The 26,981-nt window shown below is 44.2% G+C and overlaps 1 protein-coding gene across 1 annotated transcript in view; it reads right to left on the reverse strand.

The window, feature by feature from the left end:
* The window catches only part of LOC119463772 (uncharacterized), a 114,926-nt gene extending 88,809 nt beyond the window's left edge, over positions 1 to 26,117 (reverse strand). The window contains exons 1-3 of the mRNA XM_037724597.2: positions 26,005 to 26,117; positions 14,684 to 14,761; positions 8,501 to 8,682 (exon numbers count right to left, since the gene is read on the reverse strand). Coding sequence (XP_037580525.2) covers positions 8,501 to 8,682; positions 14,684 to 14,761; positions 26,005 to 26,077 — 333 coding nt within the window. The 5' untranslated portion in view covers positions 26,078 to 26,117. The remainder of the gene's footprint in view (positions 1 to 8,500; positions 8,683 to 14,683; positions 14,762 to 26,004) is intronic.
* Positions 26,118 to 26,981: the final 864 nt, after the last annotated feature.

Consider the following 26,981-nt stretch of genomic DNA (forward strand, 5'->3'; position numbering starts at 1 on the left):
GGCGTCGGGCAACATGTTGTCCGTTCTCCCATCAAAACACGTGAATGATAATTTGCTCCGCCATCATCAAGCATTGCTATCAATATGAGCAGTATACTTCTGAAGTGCTACAATGCTCCCATTTGATTTCTGCAGGTCCCCACAAGCTATTCCCGTGTCTGGAGAATCATTTTTATATTGGCTCGAACACTTCTTTAGTTCAACCTAGCAGCTGCGTGAGCTCTATTTGATATACCCTACTTAACACCCTTCGTTTCTAGCTCTATGTGCTGAGTTCAGTTGCCAGGTTTTTAGATTGATGATGATGGTGTTCAAATAAATACGAAGAATATAGTGTACAGTGTGAAAATAAACTGCAATACGGCGTTTATGCCAGCACCTACTCTACAAGAACCATCTTTACTCTTTTACAACTTTCTTGGGACAGTGGTCATTTGCTGCAAGTACTCTACGGCACACACAAGTACTCTACAATCCTCTGGCGCAGTATGGTTGCATAACGATAAAGCAAACGAAAAATTCGTTGGTTACTTTCATTACCGTGCTTGGCAAAGAGGAATGTTTCTTTATGTCGAAATTCTTGAGGTAGAGAAATGCGTCCAAAGAAAAACAAAATGGGTAGGCTATATCAAGGGATGCAGCCGCGGTATATAGGTACGTGAAACGTGTTGTGCTTGCTACGGATTGTGTAGGCATACTAGGTTACAGGAATGACTTAACCAAATACACAAGGGAAATTTGTACACGCATTAGAAATCTTACATGTTTAACTCTTTGTGCAGCTAGTGGGCGCCTTACCATTCAATTTTGCAATCGTGCTTGCTCCCTAATCGTAGTAGACCCGTTTGTTTTGCAAAGTTAGTTTGAGCTTTATAGTAAATATTTCCCGCTACGGGTGGCACGCGAGACTGCCCTGCGCCGCTGAAGCCCACCGCCCTCGCAGATGGCTAGGTGCTCCACACATGTAGGGTTCTTGCTCTTGCCTCAGTATACAGTGCATGTACTTTCCATGGAGATGGAAACGTTCTCTCGTCGTCAAGGGGCGGAATATCGTGTGTGTCTTGATGCCCGAGTCTCTCCACGCCATTTGTGAAGAGTACGTCATGAACACAGGGGGGGGTCCTAGCCGAGCGAGCGTGACATTTCTGCAACAAGTATTAGATTGTAAGCCCTACAAATACTGACGAGCAACAGCCATTTGGAGTTTGGTAACCTATAGCTACTCTCGAACACGATAACTCCTGCTCGAATGGACAAACATGTCACGAGACAGCCACTCAGCGATGCCCACAAGGGCGCGACGAAGTGACTACAATGAAGACGCGCCTATGTTTGTGCTTGGACTAGCCATATTGCGTGCCGCTGTAAATAATCCTTGTAAATGTATGTCGTCTCCTTCCTTCTTTCCTACATTTTTCGTTGATGTGCGGGGTTTCACCATCGCAACACAGAACTCCCGAGTAGACTCCTGGTACGACCCCAAGCAATGCCGACTGATCCACCTGCATCACCTCCGGCAGCATCTTGGCGCAGCCTCGTGACTCTGGTAGGTTGGTTTTCTGCAAAGCGGCAGCGTCAGTGTCGAGGATTACGGAACTGGTATGAACGCATGATTGCGCACAAGCGCTGGCATCCGATGTTCATGCTTGCAAATGTGATATTCTGTTGACAAGGCACAGCGCGTGTGTGGTACGAAACGCGTGAAGCGGAAATTACGAGCTGGGACATCTGCAAACAAAAGCTTCGAGACAAGTCCGGTAAAGCGGACGGTCGTCAGCACATCGCGAAGCCACAACTCGCCGGTCATGCGCAAACGTCTATCGAACCGCACATCGTCAACATCCAGAATATCTTGGCATATTGGCTAAAGGTTGATGACCAGATGTTAGAATCGGAAACGTTGGCCACGTAATAAAACGAATTGCTGACGACAGTTCTCATTTGCTCGTATAAAAGGATTGTGCTACAGTCACTGACATCATTGTAGAGTGCCGATAGTTTAAAGAAGCGAAGAGTCGTCGAATACAGCAGACATTTGTCGCATTACGTAACATCACCACTTGTTCGTCTTCCGAGGACCTCCCCTGCCAGGTCAATTCTCTTCAATCAAAAACATGATGCACATCGTCCGATGCAAGATTGAGACCGCTTCGCTCAGTGCTTTTCAATGCCGCAACAACAAATAATCTTAACCAACCACTCCGCTTATTCAAGCCGTCGTGCGCCAGGACTTAGCCGTTTCTGGTATAAACGCGTCTCTGTTCTCAACCTCAAATACGTCAGCCCTATTTCTTCGTACATTCGGCCCCAGCCCACTTATCACCAATGTCGCGACCCAACCAAGTGGCGCACATGCGATGGCAGGCGTATCTCCTTCAACTGCAGAGGGATGGACCGCATCACCCGCCAGTGCTGCAACTGACCGTATTCGTCGTCACAGCCTTTCTTCAGGAGTCAAGATCGTAGCTATTTAGGAAAGACCCTCTATGCATAGCAGTGACACCACCTTTCGTGCCCGGAGTACCAGCAGATCTCTCACCACTGCTTCGTTGGTCCCCATCGCCCAAGTTTTGTGGTCACCTCTCAGAAAACTAAGGAAGGCAGCAGCCGGAGGTACCACTGCATTGCCTGCCGGTCCCAAAAATCCTCTCGTGACTGTGCCCACAACACAGAACCTTGTCGACGTTCACATAGATGGCGTGAATCTATCGGAGCTGATTGAGACAGGAGCATACATATCGGTAATGAGTTCCCACCTTCGTCTTTTTCTCCGCAAAGTGCAGACGCCTGCTATTTCTTGTGTCGTACGAGTTACCGATGGCCGTACACCTCCCGTCAAACGAATGTGTAGCGCTCGCGTGAGCATAGCTGGACACCACGTGACAGTTCTGTTCGTCGTCATTGACCAGTGCCCGTATATTATAATTCTTGATCATGATTTCCTGTCTTCCCAATCTGCTTTGATTGATGGTGCCACTGGTATCTTACAGTTGGAACTTCTGTTCACTGATATCACCGATAAAGTGCTCGTGAAGTTGTCTTCCGTCGAGTTTTTTCGTCTCATACTGGAAGCTTGAACAAACTTATTCTGTCGCCCATTCTTCCGGTGACGGACACTGACTATGTGCAATCACCGAATGTTAGACGTTATCCTGACATTCAACCTCGCTGTGCCTCACGCAGTTGTGACGCTTGCTGACAACCGCGCGTACGTCGATCTTCTGAACTTTAAGCCATACGAAGGGTGTTACCTCAAGGCATCAAACTGGCTAGTGTGTCTGCCCTTAAAGCGCACACTCCATATACTATGGATTCCGATGCCCCTTTGCCATCTGCTTGCGACAAGACTTCATCACGGCCTGTCGATAACTACAATAAGATGATAGCAGCTGCTCTTCTCTCTCGAAGTCTCAGGATCTACGCCACATGGTTACGTGATATCGGGACATTTTTGACGCTGATGAAAGACCGTTGGGCCGAACCTCGATCATAAAACACTGTATCCACACTGGTGATGCTATCCCAATTATTCGGCCTCTTTATCGAATGTTGACGACTGAATACCACGTCATTCAGAAAGAGGTGGACAAGATTCTCGCAAAGGACGTCATTGGACCTTTTTGTAGTCCTTGGGCTGCCCCGGTCGTCCTTGTACAAAAGAAGAATAACTCGTGGTACTTCTGCATGAACTCTCCGCCATCTGAACAAGGTCACTAAAATGATGTATATCTTCTGCCACGAATGAACGGTCTGCTGGATTGTCTTTGCGGCGCGAATTACTTCCCCTCCATCTACCTCCGTTCGGGATATTGGCAAATCGCTGTGGACGACAATGATCGGCTTTTGTAACACCAGACGGTCTCTATCAACTTAAAACCATTATTGCAATTCGGCAGTGACATTCGAACGCATGATGGACTTACTTCTTCATGGTTTCCAATGGTCAACTTGTATATGCTACCTTAACGACGTCGCTGTATTTTCTTCTACATCATAAAGTCACTTGCAACGCCTTTCAGCGGTTCTCAATGTGTTCCGGAGAGGTGGCCTTCAGCTATACTCTTCAAGTGTTATTTTGGCCAACGTGAATTACTGACCTGGGTTACCTTGTGGACGCAACAGGTGCCGGCCCCGACCGCGATAAAATTCGGGCTGTTGTGGATTTCCCACTTCAGTAGTCTGTCCACAATGCTCGCAGCTTTCTCGACCTCTGCTCGTATTTTCGTATTTCTCTTATTTTTATGAAACATTTGTCCATGCTAGGCGGCAAGACTTCCTATATTTATGCTGCCTATGCAATCCTCGTATGAACATTTGAAAACATCTTGCGCATTGATGAAACAATGTGTTCTTGTAACTTCTCACATGCAGAGCAGCCCCGTAGCGCTATCTAATCATGTATCACGGACATACGAGTATTTAGGCCGACTACCAAAGCAAAGTTTGACCGTTAACACGAAGTTTTTTGCAAAAAAAATTACTTTCGAATTTTTTTACGTGATCTACTGAACCTTCAAAGCTTCAAATATTTTGGGTGATGCTTTGTTAACCAGGTTAACATTCTGTATCAATTTGTGCTTTCTCAATTTTTCTGCGTTCACAGAAAGTTCAATCTTTCGAATTTCGCTCGCTTTTGTCGGTCGCAAAAGCACTAGAAATACTGAAATGTTAAAAAAAGTTCAATTTTTTTTTCAACTATATTGGTGACGGTAAAAAAAAAAACGCTGGCTGATTTTGCGTGAAATGACCCATGCGACAAGGATGGCTAAAGCGGTGAGCGTGCGTACTGACGATGCTATTACACCCTTGACGAAGCTCTCATTGTCAAGGCGGGAAATAAGGCTTGAAATGAAGCAATCGCACAAGTAAACCGAGGAAATTGTCCCCTGATATAAAACTTCAGAAAATCAAATAATAAGCAGCATTGCAGTGCTAATAGTTTGAAGCACTTGTACAGTCGTTCTGCATCTTCCTTGCTTCAAGTGTAGGGTTTGGGGTACTCTTCAAAAAGAAACAAGTTGCAAAAAACGTAAACTTGGTAATATCTTCAAAATGGGCCTGCCTTAGTCTCTGCATCAGCCTAGTTATACGCTAGTGCATGACAAGCAAAATACCGTCCTTCGATTTCATGTGAAAAACAAGTTTCAAAGTCATTGTATTCTTCTGATCAACTTACCTTGCTAACGCTTTCAACCGTGATATTCACCAATATAGACTGATTCCTGAAGTACATCTGAAGCTGGAATAGCAATAAAAAGGGTTCAAATTGTTGTGCGATATAAAGTTGCATTTTTTGAATTAGTGCCACGCGAAATGGGTACTTGTAAGTATTTGTGTTTCAGTAAGGCTTGAAAAAATCGTAAGTCATTTATATATTAGGTGGAGTAAGATTTCAATAGGTTCTCTTGTTTACCTGAACGAGTTGCATTTGTCCCACTTTCTGAAAACGCACCTACCAAAAATGGAAACAATTTTTAAATACACGTCTGCTGCCCGAGAAATTTGTTTGGTTGCACATCAGTTTAAAGACAAGCACTTGGTGTCGTATATACGGTTCTCCAAAAATGAGTAGCTTTTTTTTTTCTCGGATATATAAGGTTATTAAATTGGGTGGAGTTTCAATTCTATATTCCATGCCTTTAAGTAGACAATATTGTCACTTCAGTGGACTTCCTCAATAAAAAGAAAAATGAGATTTGAAAGAGCAGGTGCCACACCATTCTCTGGTTAACTGTTAGCCAATGTCAAAAAAGCACACCATCGTACAGAGGTGTCAAGCAAGCAGGCAACTGTTGCAACCATTTCTCCTCCGATGGTGCGCTGTGCTTTACAATGTATTATCAACTAGCCTGTTCACACAACTAGCTGTATACGTTTACGGTGATTTAATTCTGAAGAAAAAGGATACGACAGCGGTTCAATTCAATGAGCTGTTGTGGTGGCGCAGTGGCTCTGATGTTGCGCTGCGAAGCTCGAGGGTGCAGCACCAAAGTGCAGACACGGCGGCCAATGTTCGATGGGAGCGAGCGGCAAAAACAACCGTGTATCTTGCATTGGGTGCACGTTAAGGAACCCCAAGTTGTCAATTAATCCGGAATCCCCTACTACCGCGTGCCTCATTATAATATCGTGGCTTTTGGTATGCAAAGGGGCTGAATAATATTTTTTATTCATTTCAATAGACGGTGGTTGATATCCATATTTCAATGCCATATCAATACTGTCATCTGGTATGCGCAACCACACCTAAAACCAACATTATTACGCTTCTAGTTCTGCAAAAACAGCAGTAAGATATATATGGAGCCAGCTACAGAACTTCTACATATAAAATTTTCCTTAAATACAATTTTCCTCATCTGGACCTTCTTTTTCAATAAAATATATTATATTCCCTCAGGTTTTGTCTCTCTAGTGTCTCTTAACGTAATATGGCTGCCTCTAAAATGACACGCATGCATAAGTGTATTTGTATGAGGAAAAACGAATCAATGTTTGGTTCAGGTGCGGGTTGCGATGTTGGGATGGTTAGGATAGGAGCGCCCGGCTGCTCCGCCTGCGAGCATGGTGGCGGACAGTGGGCACAAGCGGTGACCTAAACAAAGCTTCAGGGCGCAGGCTAGGCGTGAAGATGGCGGGTGACCTAGAAACACAACCACCACACTTGTTACGTCACAGTAATGGTGGACCTGCATTGAGCCCGTGAGACACGGCGAAGAACTTTCGGCCCAGTCCACGCTGATGATGCGCCCGCACGAGCGATGGAGATGAAGGGCACACACATGATGATGATAATATACAGATGACTGAATAAGTGCAAAATAAATACCCACAGTATATAGTGTTCTTCGTAGGTAGTGTTCGCATGCACAGCGTTCACATAGGGGTGTTGCGCGCAGTGGTCGAATGCTTGAAAGAAGCCTTTAGACATCCATCTTTTAGGTATCGCTGTCTTTCTCTTCCTGTAGCTTCCTGCTGGTCGCAGTTCAGGTGCCACGCTAGCCAATAGACAGGGAAGTCGTCCAAGCAACATTTCTGCTTCCTTCCTTCGATAAACAAGCACGTCCATGATTCATTAAGCACGCGCAAAGTGGCGCTGCTCTTCGCGTCTGTATCAAAATGAATTTGCGAAGCGCGTGCCGTAGCGAGTCTCCCTGTCGTTGCAAGTGATTTAAGAGCGTATTGGGACTTATCGAGAGCGTATGCTTACAGAACGGCCTTCTAGTAGCAGTTCTCGTAAGTAGTGATTCCAAGAGATAAGCACCGCTTCACCTCTCGGAGCTCCTCCGCCCCTACATAGATCATGAGGGGAACAGTTGAGAAGTGAAACGTAGCGTCTTCCGAAATTCTGAATGAGGTGCAGAACAACATGCAGAGAAGCTGCAACAAGACATAAAGGAACAATTACCAAGCCTCCAAGAAGAGTAAACATACTGTTTCATGATATTGATGCAAATGACCATGCACATCTGAACATTGCACTTCCCGATTCACTCTGGACGATCTTACTGATGACTTGCAAGAGGAATTCCTTCAACTCATCAACAAAATTGTAGCCAAGGAGGAGTTCCAGGAACAGAAATTGTTCAGCAACTCTAATGTCTGGGCCACAATGTTTACTGCAAAGTGGTTCGTTGTGAGAAAGGAAGGTTGGCGCTATCTTCTGCAGCCCTTGAGGGAGCACGGCTGCCAAGACAAGCAAATGCGCCGTGGAAGTTCTTTCCTTTCTCATCACGTTATCTTTGTGAAAGGGGTTTCTCCGCCGTTCTAGTAATGATATCAAACGCCGGAAACGGGTTTCATGCTAAAGCAAATATGCGGTGAGCCTTGAGGTATACCGACTCAAGCACTGATTTGCTTGTATCAACAAAGCAAATACATCCCTGTCATTAAAATGCATGATTAGGTCAATCACTGTTAAAAGGCAGCATTAACAACCATCGTGGTACCACCATAATGTCTTTTAAATAAATTAAGATGTAGATGCAGCTTCGCCACTGACAAGAGTATATTTACACAAGGTTTATAATGTTGAGGGGTCCCGGTACGTTTCATACTACCGGAAGAAGTAACGTACTGGAAACGTTTGAGGAACTATGCTTTTGTATAAATGTGCTAATTCACATTGTTTCAAAAGCTTGACTTTCACGCAGCAAGTACACTTGAGACAGAACGCAAGATTCACCAGCTGACATCATAACTGACATAAATGGCGTGACTAAGAGACGAGTGCATTTTCGCAATATTGGCACTGCCATTTTCGGCTGTTATGCGGAGGATTTTCAAAATTTTTGGCAGTGGCATAATTCACGTAATGATGCAATGCATTTGCAAACATTTTCATGTTTTTATACTAATGATCGTACCCTACATCTGTAGTTACTATTCAATATACCATACAAATCAAAAGCCTATCATGGTGGCACTGCAGCGATTCATTAGCATCGCTTATAGTCAAATAATGCACAATAATGGAGAACAGCTAGGAATGAATACAAACCTCTTGAAATAAAGATTTGAAATAGCCTTCTATCGGATTTTCGCCACTGACGCCATTGTTATTTTCAGTTTCGGCTTTCCACTTAGTAGGACTACTCAGTGCTGCGTTAGAAAACGCCGAATCATACATGACTACTGCGTGCAACCACACTCCTTCTCCAATGCTTCCGGGATGCTTCGTTGCTGAAACATTGCAACATATTCATTACAACCTATACAATAGCAATTCCCTGTTGTTTTTTGAACAAACTGCGCATTTCATGCCCGACATATAATTATAAAACGAATGGTCAATGGAAGTTGAGGTGCTGGGCCATCGACGCGCGTTGAAGAGATACGCTTGGGGACACCAAATAACTAAAAGCAGGTGGTAAAATTGTTCCTTGACACTTAAAATAATTGCGGAAAGATCCCAAATAAAGTTAAAGCTTGTGCAGGGTAAATGAAAATTCGGACTACAGGTTCAACGACGTGACGCGCACAAATTCACGTGAACACAGGAACGGAGTGCAGTGGGCCTAATTTTTATTAGATGCGAAGCAGCTTATGGTCGGGGCTATGTCACTCCCTCCCTCCCTCCGCCGTGCGGCGTCCACATCCATACTGCGCATATACGCCAAGCTCCGGCTTCCGGTTCCGGCTTCCGCTTCCTGTTCCGCTTCAACTTCCGGTTCCGCTTCCGGTTCCGGAATCCAGCTTCCGGCTTCGGGAGAACGCTTCCGGCGTTTTGTCCGAATGATCCCCGGTGCTTCGCCCACTCATCATCATTCACTTCGTCGATATGCGGTGTTGAGAAGTGGGCTCGAGCCGCTGCCACGAAACGGCAGCGGCGACAGGCCGATCCCGAACTTCGGGCTCGCGAAGCCGAAAGGAAACGTCAGCACCGCCGAGAAGTTGCTACTGATGCAACAAGGGCTCGCGTAATGGGAACTTTAGTCGACCCCATGGCCGCTTCGCATACTACTCAGGGTTCCCCTACGGGAAGATGGTGTCATTTTTTTATCCCCTCACCTAAGTGTGCATTAGCACAGCCAATCTTCATGCTTCCGAAAACACACGGCTTCTTTGGTTGTCACTACTAGTATGCACAACTGATAATTAGTTATCTATCTTTCCAAACTCGCCGCTTTACATTTCCGGCAACACTCTATGAGCCTTGTTTGCTAGAGACTTCGCGCGACATTAAACTATAACTGTCGTCTATATCCTGCACAGACTATGACAGTAGGAGCAAGGGTTGAGAAGGAATACCGATGCGCATTCAGAAAGCTCTATATATCATCATTATCAACATCATCAACATTATTATCATCATCAACAGCCTATTATGCTTGCTTCCTTCAATAAACAAGGTTCCCTGCGATCTCCAATAACCCCTGTCTTGCCCTGGCTGATTCATACTTGCGCCTGAAAATTTCCTAACTTCATCACCCCACCTTTTTTTCGGCCGTCCTCGACTGCGTTCCCCTTCTATTGGTATCCATTCTGCAACTCTAATGGTCCACAGGTAATCCATCCTACGCATTACGTGGCCTGCCCAGCTCCATTTTCTCCTCTTGATATCGGCAATCCCCGTTTGCTCTCTGATCCACACCGCTATCTTCCTGTCTCTTAACGTTAAACCTAACATTTCGTTTGTTCCATTGCTCTTTGTGCTGTCCTTGACTTGTCCTCGAGCTTCTTTGTTAACCTCCAAGTTTCTGCCCCGTATGGTAGTACCCGTAGAATGGAATGATTACACTTTTCTTTTCAACTACAGTGGTAAGCCCCCAGTCAGGATTTGGTAATGCCTGCCGTATGCACTCCAACCTAATTTTATTCTTCTGTAAAATTCTTTCTCATGATGAGGGTCCCCTGTGAGTAAGTGACCTAGATAAACGTACTTCTTTACAGACTCTAGAGGCTGACTGGCTGCATGTATATGTATCATAATGGCTGCCTTCTTATACGCTAGGAACAGGCAGGCTCCAGGTGTGAAGGCAGTCTGACGAGGGTTGTCATATCCCACGCGATGGCAAAATTTTCAAGGCAGGCTTACCTGATTCATAGGAGAAAGGACCAATAAGCTCTGCGCGCCCATTTCAATTAGATGGTTGGTACACAAGAAAGCCTTGAAAAAGCAGCCTCGCATTTGAATTAACAGTAATACATTTAAAAAAATGTTACTTAGAGCGTTTGTATATGGATGTCATCACAAAATTTAGGTTTTGCGTCCTATTCTCTGTCACAACGCACATTCACAGCACTTTGTTGTACAATTAGTAATCACAAAGTGCTTGGTGAAAAAATCTACTTTTACACAATAAATACGCACTTATGATATACAGACTTATTCAATGAGCTTTTTTTTAACGTCGAACGCTAAATGGAAGCCTACGAAACTTATAAGTATTACGTCAGTGCAGGTGAATAATCTGTCCAGGCAGACATTATTTGCCAGAAAAAGCAGCACAGCATAATCACTAATTAAACATATTACGTTAATAACGTTTACAGTACCAGCTTTACGTCACGAGTTTGTATTAGAAAGTTTAGTACAATCATCGCAAAATATTTTTCTGCGTTGATAGGTTTCGAAATGGTCATGTACAACGGAATAATTGGCTTCTAGTTATTCGCTCAACTTCACTTATTACAGCGCACCGATGATGTAATGGGGTGGCGCAGAATAAAGGTTCACCCAACCGTGCAATAAAATCTTGCCCATACTCTGTTAGGGACATTGCGTTGTATCGGGAGGTGCGCAAAGGTCAAATCGGCATCAGATTGGGGGAAAAGGGAAGCGCAACTACAGTATCATTTTACCCCAACCTTATACGTTACATAGCGGTTGCAATGCTAGTCGGAATTTGTAGTGCTGCGTGCGTAATCAAGTAAATTGAATCCATAATTTGTCGTCAGTTATTGTTGTAGACATGGCCATCTTAAAATGTTGAAACACGGAACTATACTTAAATGACAATTATCTTAAACTTTCTAATTTAAGCATGTGCTTAAAGCTTCTTACTACAAATATTGTATTCCTTTTCGTTTCAGAATAGATTGCTTTGTTTTTTATTGCGAATCATCTCCGCCTGGTGAGATAATTCAGCAGTAGTAAGTAATTCGTGATAATTGCGTAGGCTATTTTTAATAAGCGTTCGAATAAAAAACACGGTAATAATATGAAATATTGGAAAATATCAAATTCTTATCCTAATCGTGTGACAGAAGAAGACTTCCACCATCCCGAATTAACCTGCCATCCCAATAAGATGATACTGAAGATGGATGATGTGATGTAGGTGAACTTAAGGCGACTCAACATCGGCTGAAACTGAATAAACAAGTAAATGTCTTTTTGGAGCCTCATTTCTCCCACGAATAATAAGAATGAGAATTGTGGAACGGCAAACCACACGGTGCACTCATGCACTTTGGAAGAGTTTGTATTTCTTCAATGCAAATCGCTGTTGACTAGTCTTTCTTTTCCTTAATGGTTTTGCTTTCTTTTCATCTCCAAAATCTTGTATTTCCTACTCTTAACTAACTTTTAGGTTTAGCGCTTTTGCATTCGTCTAGTTTTCTTGTACTCTGTCTTAATTTTGAATGATAATTACGATGAGTTCTTGTTATGTCGACCAATTTTCCATTTGCTACCATCTACCGATCACTCAAATATACTAGTAAACACTCAGAACATTTTGGGTGAAATAGAACATCCGTGTATGGAATTGTGTTCATGGTAAAGAGGTCGCAAAACACACTGGACGGACACAGGAGCTCTTTAGCATCGAGATCTTATAATTTGTGCAATCATATGAGTATTCACTAGTCTAATACCACTACTATTTTGTGCATTTGCCTTCCTTGACACGCCTTCTTTTCAATTTCATCTTGTAATGAGGCATAATATTGGCACCCTATAACTATTGCATGTTACAGATCGGCGGGGCCGATTGCTCAAGAGAAACGAGATGGCGCTTCTGGCGGCGCACCGCACGCTGCCTCAGCGATAGCGCACGAATACGAAGCCTATTCCCGCTTCTGCCATGCATTCGTGCGATCAGTTGTCATAAATGTGACTGGGGTGTCCGCTAACGCATTGTGCTCCATTCTTGCTGTGGAGAGGCAAAGGGAAGATGTGTGCTGTAGTTGGCTGAAAAAGTAGTGACTGGCATATTAAGAAATGGAATGAATACTGCATAAGGACTGCCTAGTTGGCCGGACCTTTCCGATGCACGGCATTTCCCGACGATAAAAAATTAGCTCATGCCCCAGCGTTGTATCGCTAGCCTTCAAAGAAAGGACTTCAATCCCGGTACGTTGACAGGAGTAAGTACGGCTCGTTACAGAGCGTCACTTCCTGGCATAGTAAGTTTCTCGCACGTTATCTATACGCATCTACCCCAATTTACACACGAATTTACTGCCCCTCTATCACCAATGTATCAAGAATAATTGATGGGAACACACTTGGACCAGTGCCCCGTGCTTGGGTGACGGCGGCTACACCGACAGCACACGAATATTCGAGGCTGAACGTTTTCGTGACTCTTCTCAGCGTACGCAAGTGACTAGTGATAATACGTCATCGCTACAAGCTATTACAGTGTACCGAACATCTAAGTTCTAAGCAGCAAGAATAAATCTATAGCAACGAAGCGCACAAGTGATCAATTAGACAAAAATAAAAGATCAGATAGCGACGGCAGTAAGAAGTATCCCAAACGCTGCTTCAATGTGTTTGCCAAATAAAGAAGGATGAGGAAACCACTGATTGTGATTTATTCATAATCGGAAAGTTTCTATACATTTCTACCACAGCATATAGTACAACTATCGCGTACGCTGATCGCCCGTTTTGGACAAGTCGGAATGAGTTCAGAAAGCGCTTATATTTCCTCTAAAGCTGTGGCCAAAGCTTTGTGTCGTTCACCCAGTCACCATCCACGATATCCGCCAAAACAGGTTTGCTGAGTCGCACTAGCGTCATGTACATCTACTATAAACACGGAGGCAGCTGAGGCAAGCAATGGACACGTCAGACCTGAACAAACATGACGTTGCCCTCGGGATCACCGCGAAAAGGGTCTATAATTACAATGGAAGGAGCAGTCATCCAATGATTATCTTCTTTCAAATAGTGTATGTATTTGTACAACTGTATTATGGGCGACTCCTGAGGCATTCAATCGAAGAAAAAATGTGGAGTTTAATGGCAAGAATGTCTATTTGGCATTTGTTATTTGTGGATTTTTTTCTCCAATTGATATCACTTGGCAATTTTTGCTGTGCTAAGACTCTGTCTTGTATTGGGACCCGTCCTAATGCTTGTGGCTCAAGGATGAACAGAATGACTAATTTCCTAGCGTTAATCATGGAGCCGGCATCTTTCAGTTCGTGTATGTGGCACCATGCGGCTCGTAATCGCGTCGACGTAGGTACCAAGCGGAGAAAATTTATTGCATCTATGAATTCGTATCCTTAAAGACGCTTACCAAGAAGCTTTACAGTTGGGCCTTGGTAGCCTGAATCGACTTAGCCGTTGAGAGGACTTGAGTGGAACTTCGAAAAATAATAAGCATACAATCGCTCCAATGACATATTTTAAGTGTGTCCTGAACAATCTTTCTAGAAGTATATTTGTTCACAAATTACCATTGCTTAGAAATGTTTGTGCGTTTATGTGACGTCAGTAACGGCTGGTAGCTATTGCTGTCTGGAGTCCTTCGACTGTTGCTGTTGTGGAGTTTCTCAGGAGTGTTCGCTGCAAGCAGTTGTTGCACGCAGCCGAGGCGCTGTGTCAATATAACCTACAGATCATCCTCAAGAGCACAATACACTATATCGGAGGTATGTTGCCTTCTGAACTTTATACATGCGCCGCCGTGGACGAGACATTGTCCATGTCGACCGTCTAAGGCCTTACTACGACCCGCTCATCATGACGAACTGTTAGGTCGCCGGACGGCTCCCTTATCGCTTCCCGGGGGTGATTGTACCGAAGAAGAGAGACTCTAGTGGGTTCAGCGCAACTGGATCAAAACGCTAGTGGGTCGAGCGCTCTTGATCGGCAACGGTTCTCGTGCTTGGAAGCTGTTACTGCGCTGACCGTTGAAGTTGCGCTGCTTCAAGCTCTGCCGAATAGACACCTTTAGACTTTCTATTGTGTGTGAAATGTGAACATGAAAACAATATTTACAGCTATGCTTTCTTATAGCTCGCAGGGCGTCCTGCCAGTCGTTCCACTTTGGATCACGCTTCGGAACATATACGTCACCTGGAAGAGTGGAAAATATTCAATGTTTCATTTGACAGCCTAACTGAATCAAATGCATAACGTATATAAGACCGTAATTTAGAACAGGTTGTGAAAAAGGCAACCCCTGGTTGTTGCATTTCACACATTTTGTTTATGAGAGAAAAAGTAAATACATGCAGCTGCTACTGTGGAAGCCAGAGTGTCAGACCGTACAGTGGTGAGCAATGTTAGGGTGAATCCCTCATTATAGTATTCAAGTTGGTATAACTTCAACATACCTTCTACTTCAGGGGAGATATCTGCCGAATATGACGCCTAATGATGATACCGATAAAAGAAATAAAAGTTTTCTGTATTTTGTGCTAAACATCAACTGCTATAGGCTCATTAATACTAATAAGGTGTTCACCCTAACAGTGCTCACCACTGTAGGGTGATCTTGTTTTCTTGCAGTACTGCTTATTGAGGTCAAAACAAGCCTGCGATACAGATCATTCATAAAGAATTTAGATGGAATGGTAACGTCGCAAGTGTTCATTATTTGCATAGTCATCTTGGCGCAGCCATTGACTACATTGAATTCATTGAATCTGACACGGAAACAATATGGTATCACTTTAGTCAAATCAAAAGGGATTGATAAAATCAAAGTTCGTAGCAATATAATTTTTAAATAGAGCAGAAAAAATGAATAACTCCAATAAATATTTCCAATCCGCCTTTTGCATTGCGCTGTGGCGACACCTTAGCGGGCTCAGCGAGAAACAATATCTACGGCGTCGGGGCCCCGCAGGACGCAGAGGCACGCTGCAATAAGCGAGCTGAAATGGGTTTCTGCATTTGTCCGTCGTAATTTTGGTTTTGTGTGAGTGGCCGCTTGTTGGACAGGATGCCTAGGCCGGCAATGACTCTGGTGCGACTTACAACCGCAAGTCGTCGAAATATGATGATGGGATTTCGTGCAGCTACGCCGACAAAACCATTCACCGTGCCATGTGCCTCAGAACGAATACATCGCACCATAACGCGATTGAAACAGCGCCTACGCTTGTATTCATATTATTCACATTTATTCGTGCCGAATAATAGTCCAAATATGCTTCGGAAGTTGAAATGCACGAACGTGAGCACTCGCCAGCCGCCCACATCGAGATTAAGCTGGGGTCGATTCCGCTCAGCGGAGGTTAGCCGTATCGTATATAACAGCCGAGTTCATGCACTTGCCACTGTTAGACCTGCACTGAACGTACCCTAATAGGATGATAAAAACTGCTTTTATAGCTGAGTCTTGACCACAGTGGTCATAGCTCTTTGAAGGGGCGACACTGCGCCCAGAGTATTTGCGCAACGCAAGAACGGCGCATTTGTTTGCATCTGCACGCGTACGCCACCACTCGCAGTCCGCTTCAAGTACAGTAGAAACGGAGCACCGCTTACACGAAATAATGAGGAAATATTCAAAGCATATTTGAACACTTATCATGCACATATCAGACGCGATCATACTGAGACAAGAAGGCGTGAACGTCCCGGGCACATCGAAAACGGCGACGACGACCAGCTAGCCGCACGGGCACGCGAAAATGCCGACGCCTGCCGTACTCGCGTGGCAACGAGCGGAGTTGTTGCTTACAATGCAGTGTCCAAAGGGCCATCACTTGTTGCCTGTTTAGCATAAGAGGCAAACTGTGTTTTCGGTAACTGCTTAATCTGGCAGCATAAAAATACACTCTCCGTAGTTGCACTTCGTTCATGGAAGCGCCGGCGACTGCGACCGACAGCGTTCGTTCAAGAACGGTGCCTGTAGCGCGGTATTAGTAGTGCGCGGTGTCGCCGGTTGCCACTCTCTGTGTGTGCATCGTATTATTCTAAGAGTGGTTCACTTCAAGTCGGTAAGGTCAGGACCGAACTATATAAGCAGTTTCCTTCGTCGTACTTGCTTATCCTACATTTTAGGTCCGCCGGTAGCGGACGAACTCGTAGGCTGTGTTATGCCTAATGAAGCTGCCTGAGCGAGATCGACACCGCCTCAAACTTGATGTGGAGGGCTGTAAAGGGCTGGAAATCGTGCATATCGGAGTCGGATGCACGTTTCGACTCAATCTGATTGTCAATAAATACATACACGAGCGCATTTGCGGCGATATTCACGTAGTCGGTGCGATGTTCTCACTCGGCGGCCGCTCGCACGGCGATCAGCACACTGGTTTTGTCGGCGTCGTCGGCACGAAAGCTTATCACACTACGATCACTCGCTGTCGTCTGTCGCGTCGTCGGTCGTTTCTTGGTCATACTAGTATGACAATATAGGTCTCCCACTGGCACAGTATCACAACTACAGCCGGCCGAGCGTTGGCGTCGGCGTGAGGTCGATTTCTGACTGACATCGGTGTCGTGTCCGCATATATTGTGATGTACCGGAAGTTCACCGAATATCGCTGTGAACAGCTGAAGTTTCTACCGAAACATAGCGCAAATACCGCATCGTCGATCGGCACAGCGCCGACAATAAAGAGTTCGCGTTCTCGACGACTATGCTGCTTACGAGTGCGTCGTCGGCTGCACGAACCACCGACGCCGTACAAAACGTTCTCGGCGCTCGCCGCTAGAGTACAGCGCATGCGCACTCGGGACATGCAAAAGGCGGATTGGTGTTGTATGAGCCGGCAGACTTTTTTTAGGTCATGGAGTGGCATTTTTGGATACCACCAGAGGCTTTCATGATTATACTAATTCACCTGGCCGATAGAAACTCCGTGGGGCTGGATCTGTTCTGAAGGTATTTTTAAGTTATTATTCTCATAACATAGTGTAGCCCTATACGAAATATTTCACTGTATACTGCCTGTGGTGCGGCTACGGCTTATTTCCTGAAGGCTGAATTTGTCTCTATACGTAATAAGAGTGGTGATCAGTTACCTGTTTCGAACTAAAGAGCTGCTTTCATAAATATTTCGGACTGGGTAATGTCTGAACACGCTTTTACAAATTGTATAAACAATTTGTCTGACAGGACAACATTTTCATGCCACCATCCTAGTTTTCGTAACGAAATGACAGCAATTTCAAAGCTTGTGACTACTGTGCATGATTTCTCATTTATAATGAAGAACAAGTTCATGTGCTCTTTTTGGACTTTTGTAAAGCATTCTATGAAGTTACTCATGGACAACTAAACATAAAGAATGTGTCGGTACATCGTTCAATACGTAAGTGCGTATCTTGCTGACAAAGGACAAGTTTTCCTAATGAAGAACTGCGAGTATAGCGCGTTTCGCATGAATCTAGGCGTTTCACATAGTGTTACTGGGTCCGCTGTTTCTTCTCATTCATGTGAACGATGTGCTCGTAGTTCTACATCAGGATGTGATTGCCGGTGGAACATTATGTTTTGCTGAGGGAAGTGGCACCGACATCCGATGAAAATTTAATACAGACTGCTATTTTGCAATTAATGCTATGTAGGGGATCTGAAATGGTGTTCAATTCAAGCAGTATTGCCTTCCCTCACATCACGCACAGAAAAAATTCCATCACGCTCCTTCACATTCTTAACAATTCTGCGATGGTACAAGTGAATACTTAGACGCTAGACCTTACACATCTCAGATATCTGTACTCAAGCACTTCGTAAAGTGTTGTTTTAAAAACGTTGTAACCGACGTTGCTCCAAGCTTATAGTTCCTGTGTTCAGTTTTTCATTGCAATATACAGCAGTCTACTAAACAAATACTATGCACTAAGACAAAGCACAAGGAAAAGCCATATCATTCATATTTATCAGATTTACATTACAAGACTACTCTACCTTATTGATGCAACAACATAATACTCCCTTCTTTTACACGAAGGAAGTTTAGCCATTGAAAAGTTTTATATTATTTTTCCCGAGGAAATTTGAACGAATATACCATATTCAGTGAAACCAGCTGAAGTTGGTAGAGCGCAAAGTAAACATGGGGGCTGAGTAGCACGTTTTATATGCACAAATAGGTGTCTACAAATGCAGTTCTTTTTTCAAGAACAGTGACAGAGTTAAATTCACATCCGCGAGTGATTTTAACTGCCACAGGCGCACAGTGATACTGCAGAATAACTTCAGGCATACTTCTAAAGTGCTTAGTTTGTAGTCAATTTTACTGTTTGTGTTTAGAAATTAAATTGGTATTCCTTTACTTTGTGAAAAAGCGTTATATAATTTATTAATTTTTTTTGGGGGGGGGGCGGGAAAGGGTTGGGTTGTGACATAGTGCGCCGTTCTGTTCCATGTTGTCATAGATACATATATTGTTTTCTTTTTGCCCCTTCAGTTTAAGCGAAAGAGTTGGTCCGTAACATTCATAAACAGACTAACTAAAAAAAAAACTTTACAAATGAAGAAAAGGAATAAATAAAAGCAGCGAGACAGAGGACGCTGACTGTTTGTCGGAATTTGAGCCTGAAAGAGAAGACGAAGCAAATCAGCCCGGAACATCGGCAGCCGCAGCCCGGCATTTCCAACTGTAGTGCTTGCAGTTAAATTTTTGTAGTGAATTACCTGGTCAATGAAAATTTTAAAAACATTTTCCGGAGATAGTGCCTAATAGGCGGCAATACATTTTGTATATTTCATAATTTTTGTAACATTTTGTTTTCTTAGTAGATACACGCGTGTATTTACAAACTTTGTTCAAGTTATTGCACAATGTTCAGTTGAACAATTTGTGTCTTTTTTATGACATAAATTTTGTTAATAAAACTTTGGTGCTTGAAAAGTACATTCATCTTGCTTTCTGTTTATGTATTACTATAATAATTGAGTGCAGTAGTTCTTTCAGAAAAAAAAAACATCTGCCGTAACATACAAAAAACACCTATTTTCCCCATGCTAGGGAAAGAGTTAAGACGATAGCCACAATCGCTCTCTAGTAACTATTTGTAAGAAAAGATACAACAAAAATACAGCCCAGTCAATGCGCCCGCAGAATACAGTTGCAAAAGTTTAACAATAAGTGAACGATGAACAAATATTCGACATATTTCTCAGCAGGTTGTTCAAAAAAAAAAAAAAAAAAAAAAAACTACATCTCTCGTGTGTAGGCATAGCCAAGCTTTCCTGATTAATTTGTCTAACAATTACATGGACACTCGAAGCGCCTTTTTGCGGTCAGTGTCGTTCACGCTATGGTCTTCAGAGTACCAGGTGCATGCGTGCCTACCCCGCCAAGCCGGTGTGGCCCGCGTGCCAAAGGTGACTTATTACGCGCCTGACGCTAGCATGTGAGGACGCGTAAGGAGGCTTGGCTTGATACGCGCTGCCTTTACGAGCACTTATTGATGGCGGTCACAGGACCGCCGCCACGCTTCCTTCACTGCCGAGAATATACAGGGTGTTTCACTTTTGAGTTAACTTCGGCCAAAATTTAAAAAATATGCAAATGCTACGTAGCTGGGCAGAACCAAGGTAATTGTGTTTGCCATTGCTTGGAGATGCTAAGATTATATTTTTGCATTCCGCCTGATTAGATAATTAGTCTTACTTAATTTTTCAACTTCTCAATGATTAGAATTAGATGCAAAGTGTCAATGAGAAAATTGTTGTTACAGCTTTCGGTTGCTCAAGACGGGCCACACAAAAGTTTAGTTTTTTCCGAGTGTGAGAGAACCCCGCGAATACACGCAAAGTGCCTCGAGCGGCCAATCGCGCGGCAATTCTATTTGTTGTGTATGTCCTCGCCGAGCCTTGTATAATAAGATTGCATGCGCGACACGAATTGTGTATTAGTTTCTGCAAACCACACGGGCAGCAGCGATTACTCTGGAACCTTCCACGATGAAGCAACAAAAGTCGACGCGCTTGACTCGCTCATCAGATTTTCGACGATCGCCGACTGTGTTCGCCGCTATCGTTGTGCTTTGAATGTAGCCTGTTTTTCTAGGCAAAGGTTCGCCGAATAAAGAGTTTCGCCATTCGCAGTTTTGCTACTATGTTCTTGATCCACACTACCACGTGACAATATGGTGCGAAGAAAACAAGCAGGAGAAAAAGAAAAGGTAAAGAAAAGCAGAAGGTCACGCATCTATTTGCCGCCCGACGGAACACTGAGGGCAGTGCTGACAATCTATCTGAGTGGTTTTATTTCCAACATATGAAACAAGAACAATAGATCTCATATATTTAAACTGGTGTACAAAAATTAAGTCTGTGAGACCCATTCGTTTTTTGAGATCTATAATTTTTATTGACTCGAATCGTTTATGCGCTGTTTGGTTACTTTTTGACAAACTTGGAAATTCCTTGGGATTCCGTGAGGACTATCTTGTTGAGGCCGTGTTACGTTCTCTGCCCAACGTTTAGTTTTTCTTCTCTGCTTGTATATTCCTTTATTTTAGGTTTCATTCAACCTTCCACGACGGGACTGCACACTTCTAGTCCGTATATGGCTTGGAGTAGAATTTTCAAATGCGTACTCCTTTCTTATAGGAATGGCAAATAGCCCACTTTGTCAATTCTGCGGTTGCAACGAAACAATCGCACACCTTCTTTGTGAGTGCCCTCGTTTCAACCGGCAGAGAGCAGCACTCTCAGCGACGATTGATCAACTAGACAAACGCCCAATAACAGAAAAGAACATCCTTGGTAACTGGCCTACACAAACAATGGCGCGATCCGCCCTGAAGGCACTGCTGCGTTATTTAAAAGACACTGGACTCAGTGACAAATTGTGACTCTGCACTGTGTTACGTAGGATGGAACGTTGACACTATGCAGCACGAGGACGCCTTAATTCGCAGACTGCGTGACAGTGCCCACAGAAACGGTGCTGTTTAGTGTGTGTGTGATTTTCTTTTCATATTTCTTTCCTTTTTTTAGTTTTACTTATTTTTTTCTCTCTCCCTCCTTTCGCATCCCTTTACCCCTCCCCTAGTACAGAGTAGCCAACCGGAGATAACCTCTATTTAACCTCCCTGTCTTTTCTTTACCTTTTTTCTCTCTGTTTGCCCTACGGGAAAACAGGTTGTGAAGTTGATCTTTTTTTTTTGTTTCTGCGAGCATGTTTGCCTCGATTTCTGGTGATAATGAAATGAACTGCTATGAGATAAAAGAAGAATATGTGCTAAGTGTAACGGTGAAGAGAAGTGCGCTGACAGCAACAAATGCTACGAAGTGTTTCGTGGAACGAGACAACAAACCCGCTGCAGAAACAAATGGATATACTGACGAGGCATACATCATCCATATAGCGGTTAGTATTTCTTCTATGCTTGTATATTGCATTATTTTAGGTTTTCAGGCGTTAATGTACAAACTTATTGCAACCACCACTTTCTGTAATAAAGAGACATAGAATAGTGCGTAATGTTGTGGTGGGAAGAAAACTGGCGCATGTGTATCGGGCGATGGTTATGTGACCAGAAAGAAAAGCCTGGTAAGCGATTGCGTCGGCCCACAACTGCTGCGTAATCGACAAGTGAAACGTTCTTTAGTTCTGCGGGAGGAAAGACTATTTACCTTTGCAACTATTTTTTAAAGAAAAAGTGGGGTTCACTTAGAATAAATATAGTACTTTATAACGCATCACGTGGTTGAAATATGTGACACATGTGATTTAAAACAAATGTTCATGGTGCACATTTACGTAGCAAATTGAGCAATTTGTTTTAAACATACTCCTATGCTGCATCCTTCTACTTTTATATGTGGTCCCCGCCAAGTGATGCAGAAACTTCGTTATAAATCGACACGTTCACTAATCAAACGGTCAGGCTAAAATCAAGCATTTTTTTTACATTCTGTTTTATCGGGACCTCCAATCAAGCGTGTGTCTTATACATCGAAGCTCTTTTTGTGACTAGAAGCACTGAAAAACGTCACAAGGAAGTTTTCTCAGTTTTCTGAATAGCCTAAATTCGTCACGAAGTAAATATTCCAAGACAATGTAGAAAGTATGCGGGGGCGATATTCAGGCAAGTTCAGAAGTTTCTGCGTAAATTAAGGGCCGATGCCTGTGATTGCACCCGAAAATTTGCGCCAAAGAGCCGATTTGTACATCATTATTCCTACTGACCGTAACTTTATGGGAGACTATTGTTCTATCGACTATCATGCTTCGCATAGCTGCCACCTGTCGCAGCCTGTCTGAGTCGTCGTCCGATTCTAAAATGGAAAAAAAAGAACACCCGTAGGTGGTACTACGTGTTTTCGTTGTTTGAAGGACATCCCGATGCGGCTACTACAGTATGACAGCTACTCACCTTCTCATTTGCCTGCCTTCTAAACAGCCTTTGAGTACAGCTGCGTGCGGAAGATGGTGCCGGCGCCGCTTTTCTGCTCATATTGTTAGGAAAAGTCACCACGCGCAAGACATAGTCTCATCGTGAAAGAAGTTAAGGCGTGCTGACACGATCACTAGAGAAGAGAACCAGACAACGGGTAAGTATATTCGAAGATGCAAAGATGTGTTGTCTGGTTCTCTTGTGCGCGCGTCTGTATGCGTTACCTTCTTTCGCGGTGAATTTATACCAACTAACTCCACTCTCTGTAGTTCCAAGCTTCATAGTCTACTCACACGTCTACGCTCACGTGTTTGTTTTTAAGTTTCTAAGGCAGGAGTGTCTAGAGGAATACAAGAAAAACCGGACGCAATATAAGAAGTAAACTCTGAGAGCTCACGCACAACATCTAAGCTCCTTGCACGCTCTAGAAAGTACGGCAAAAAGAGAACAGAGAGAGAAATTTTACACTAGTTAATGAGACTCGGCAGCGCCATCCAGCCGTCACGTGCTCTGGAAAGTATCGTTATACAACCAACTCCGTGCGCGGATTGTCGAAGCAAGACAGGCACTGCGCTTTGCGGGGAAGTGGAAGCCCAGAGCTATGAACAACTGGGGCGCTATAACGTAAAATGATTCCAAACTGTTTTGATTCCAATTTCTGCAATCAGCCTCCACGATTGGTCAAAACATTTTCGGGCCGCTCCCAATTTCGCCTGTCTGTCACGCGACGTCACGAAAACCGCAATAGCTCCCCATCTCATTTAACGTGTACACACTGATTATGCATGATTAAACCGCACAAAAGAAAAAAAAATGTCACAGTTTCGCCCTAAGGGCGAAGCAATGAATGCGATAGCAACACAGCAATGTCATACGAAGTAAGGTGAGCGGCTTTGGTAACAATATGAATTGTAGTAAACATGAGCTGATTAAGTAAGGAGGTGTGCTGCGGCGTAAGTAGACCGACATGACGAGAGACTCGATGACCACGAGAAGGCGCGTGTGAAACGGTGGTGTTGATGAGAAGCGCTTCCCGTGGGCAGCGCGTGCGAAGGGACACATCTGTAGCGCTGCACTGCCGATCCGGGCAGCATTGCATGTGTAGCGTGCGTTGGAAAATGTGGCCCGACTATTACTAACTGAATGAACAAGCGTGGTGTGAGCGCGCACAAACAAACATGAATAGATCACACTGAATGACTGCAGACAACGACCGTCAAAACTCCGACAGCAAGCGGATACGCCGCAGCGGCGAAGGTACGTGCGGTCTATCGCTTCAACGGAAACTGAGCGGCGAATGCACGCGGCGCATAAAGGTCAGAGCCGTGTGGAGATAAGAGACGGTGCCAGCGAGCGACGAGCGCGGTTGTTGGCAGCGTAAAAGTGCCCCCCCCCCCTTCCGCTCCCTCCGCCGCTGGCTTACCGCTTCCTTGCTTGCGCGTGGGAGAGATAAGAGACTGTGCGGACGAGCGACGAGCGCGGTTGTTGGCAGAGAAGTCCCCCCCCCCCCCCTGCTCCCTCCGGCGCTGGCTTTCCGCTTCCTTGCTTGCGCGTGGGAGATTGAGTGCGTTCGCTCTCCGTGATAGCCCGCGTCCCCGCACGCTTCCGCTGGGGCATACGGCGCGCGACGAAGATTTTATCTATACGGAACCTCACGGCGACGGCGACGGCGACGACGACGGCGACGGCGACGCCGACGGCAGAAATCCGGTTGAAGTGTCCATATAATTGCTATCGCAATAATAATCATTCCTGATTCGATGTCTTTTCACCAGTAGCTCTCTGCTATTGGTCCAATGTTATCTGGCTACGCCCACTTCGCCTGTCTGTCACGCGAGGTCACAAAACTTCGAAAACTCACCACGTCAAAGTGACGTGTACGCGAAAAAAATGCACTAATATGCCGAACAAAACTGAAAATTTTTCTGAATAGCCACAGACTGCCCCGTTCCGAAAAAAATCAAAGATCGCTGCCCGCCGATCGCTCAGGTCCTCGCTACTCGCACCTGGCGGTGAGCATGTATTTATTTGCGCATGATAAACCTTTTTGCGTGACAGTAAAACGTTATCGAGCCCTTTCGGCATGCATACGACGTCGCTCTGCCAACTCTTCCTTGCTGAGGATCCGTTTTAGCGCCATTCTTATCCTTCCGTTTCACGCCGCCGCGATTTTCGACCAGCCACCACTAGCTAAGTAAGGCGAAGCGGACCCATCGGAGAAGCCGGCACCACCCTCTCCATGCGGTTATCTATTTTCACTGTGCTGGCTCGGCCCCATCGAAACCCTCTCCACTAGAGCATGCTCCTCGCCTCTTGTCAGCCAATTAGATAAGAAAAACCGCTGAGTGTAGACAATGTTATTGGTTTTGAAAGCGAACAAAGCTGACATCCTATAAACGAGGAGATTGTTTGATTGGGTTGTTCAGACAACGATGCGGATTACCGCCCGATGCTTGCGTCGGTGGTTACGTAAATTTGACGTCAGGAGTTTGGAATCAAAACGGTTTGGAATCATTTTACGTTATAGCACCCTTGGCGAAGGGGCCAATTCAAAAATACATGTCTGACCTTAAACAGAAATAGAAATGAGATAGCGACGGAAATAAAACGCCAATAAACAGCCCTACCTAATGCGCTTTGTGTCATAATTTGACGAGGTGTACCTCATTGAGAAAATCGTAATAATTGAAATATTTCTACTAAGGAGAAAAAAGGCTTCTTTACTATATCAGGCGATTCTAAATAAAGCTTAAAGCGCATGCCGAAGTAGCATTTGTGGTAACAGTATAAGTCGTGCAAAATACCCATTTCTGCAAGCTGTGAAAAAAAACTCCGCTCCCCGTTCTAGCACAAATAGAGGGGTGCCAAACCAAGTCTGTCGAAACCGAACGGAAGGAAACTAAATAAAGGTTTATGAGACCACATTAACTAATGCAAAACAAACGGATAGGTACGTCACGCGTTCCGCATTTATTAATTTGCTTTGAATCTTCGAATATACTCACGAGTTGCTTTTGCCATGGTGTCTGCGTAATTAGAACACCAGAAGATAAGAAAGATCACTCGAAGCACATTCATCGTAAAGAACTATGCGAATGAACTCGGTTGGTTTGTTCACTGTCATTTATATATGGATATTTGAAAAAGCCAATTCTAAAATGCCAAAACTTAAGAAGACTCCGTTCAGTACGCCATTCGGCTTCGGAAATGTCTAAAACGAAGGGCGAGGAAAAGTGCTCTTCCTCACCCTTGGTTTGAGAACTTCTAGAGCGGAGATGTATTTTGAAAGACATACATGAAGGCTATACGTGCGATGAATGCGAACTCTGGGGGAAGAACTTATAATATCCGTGTATACTTCGGGACAAGGTAGTGCCGGTGGACACACCTCAGCTCCGCGTAGTAAAAAAAAATCCTACACAGAACCTGACAATACAATGTAGCTTCATAGGTGTCGCTATAGCACATCCACCTCTTGAAGAAATATCACCATGTATTCAATTACTTCATTGACTTATTCGACATTTTTGGCGTTGACTATGTGCCACGTATAATTAAGTCATTCTTACCATTCTTATCCATCTCTTCGAATGGACATCGGCCACTGTGATACAGCGGGCTTCAAAATAATAGATATTTACTTTATTTCCCTTTGAATGAACCAGTTCTCGCCATTCTTCCTTCGACAAGCACGACATATTGTCTCCCTCCTCATGACATCGCTATGCAAATTTCTCGGTCTCCGCAAGCGCTGAATATTGTCTGCGTATTTCGGCATAGGTTGAAAATGGTGTAATCAATACACATGATAACTGCATGCGATTAAAGTAGTGACGTTTGTGGTAGATAAACCTAAACATAACCGCTCAGCTTCTCTAAAGCGCACCTGATAATAATTTACATGTGCGTTAGGATCTTCATTATTTTATATGTGTTTTACTTTTTCCTGCCATAAAACTCTCCTTATCATTCTTCTTTAAAC

This window comes from Dermacentor silvarum, chromosome 9, assembly GCF_013339745.2.
Source record: "Dermacentor silvarum isolate Dsil-2018 chromosome 9, BIME_Dsil_1.4, whole genome shotgun sequence".
Taxonomy (NCBI): domain Eukaryota; kingdom Metazoa; phylum Arthropoda; class Arachnida; order Ixodida; family Ixodidae; genus Dermacentor; species Dermacentor silvarum.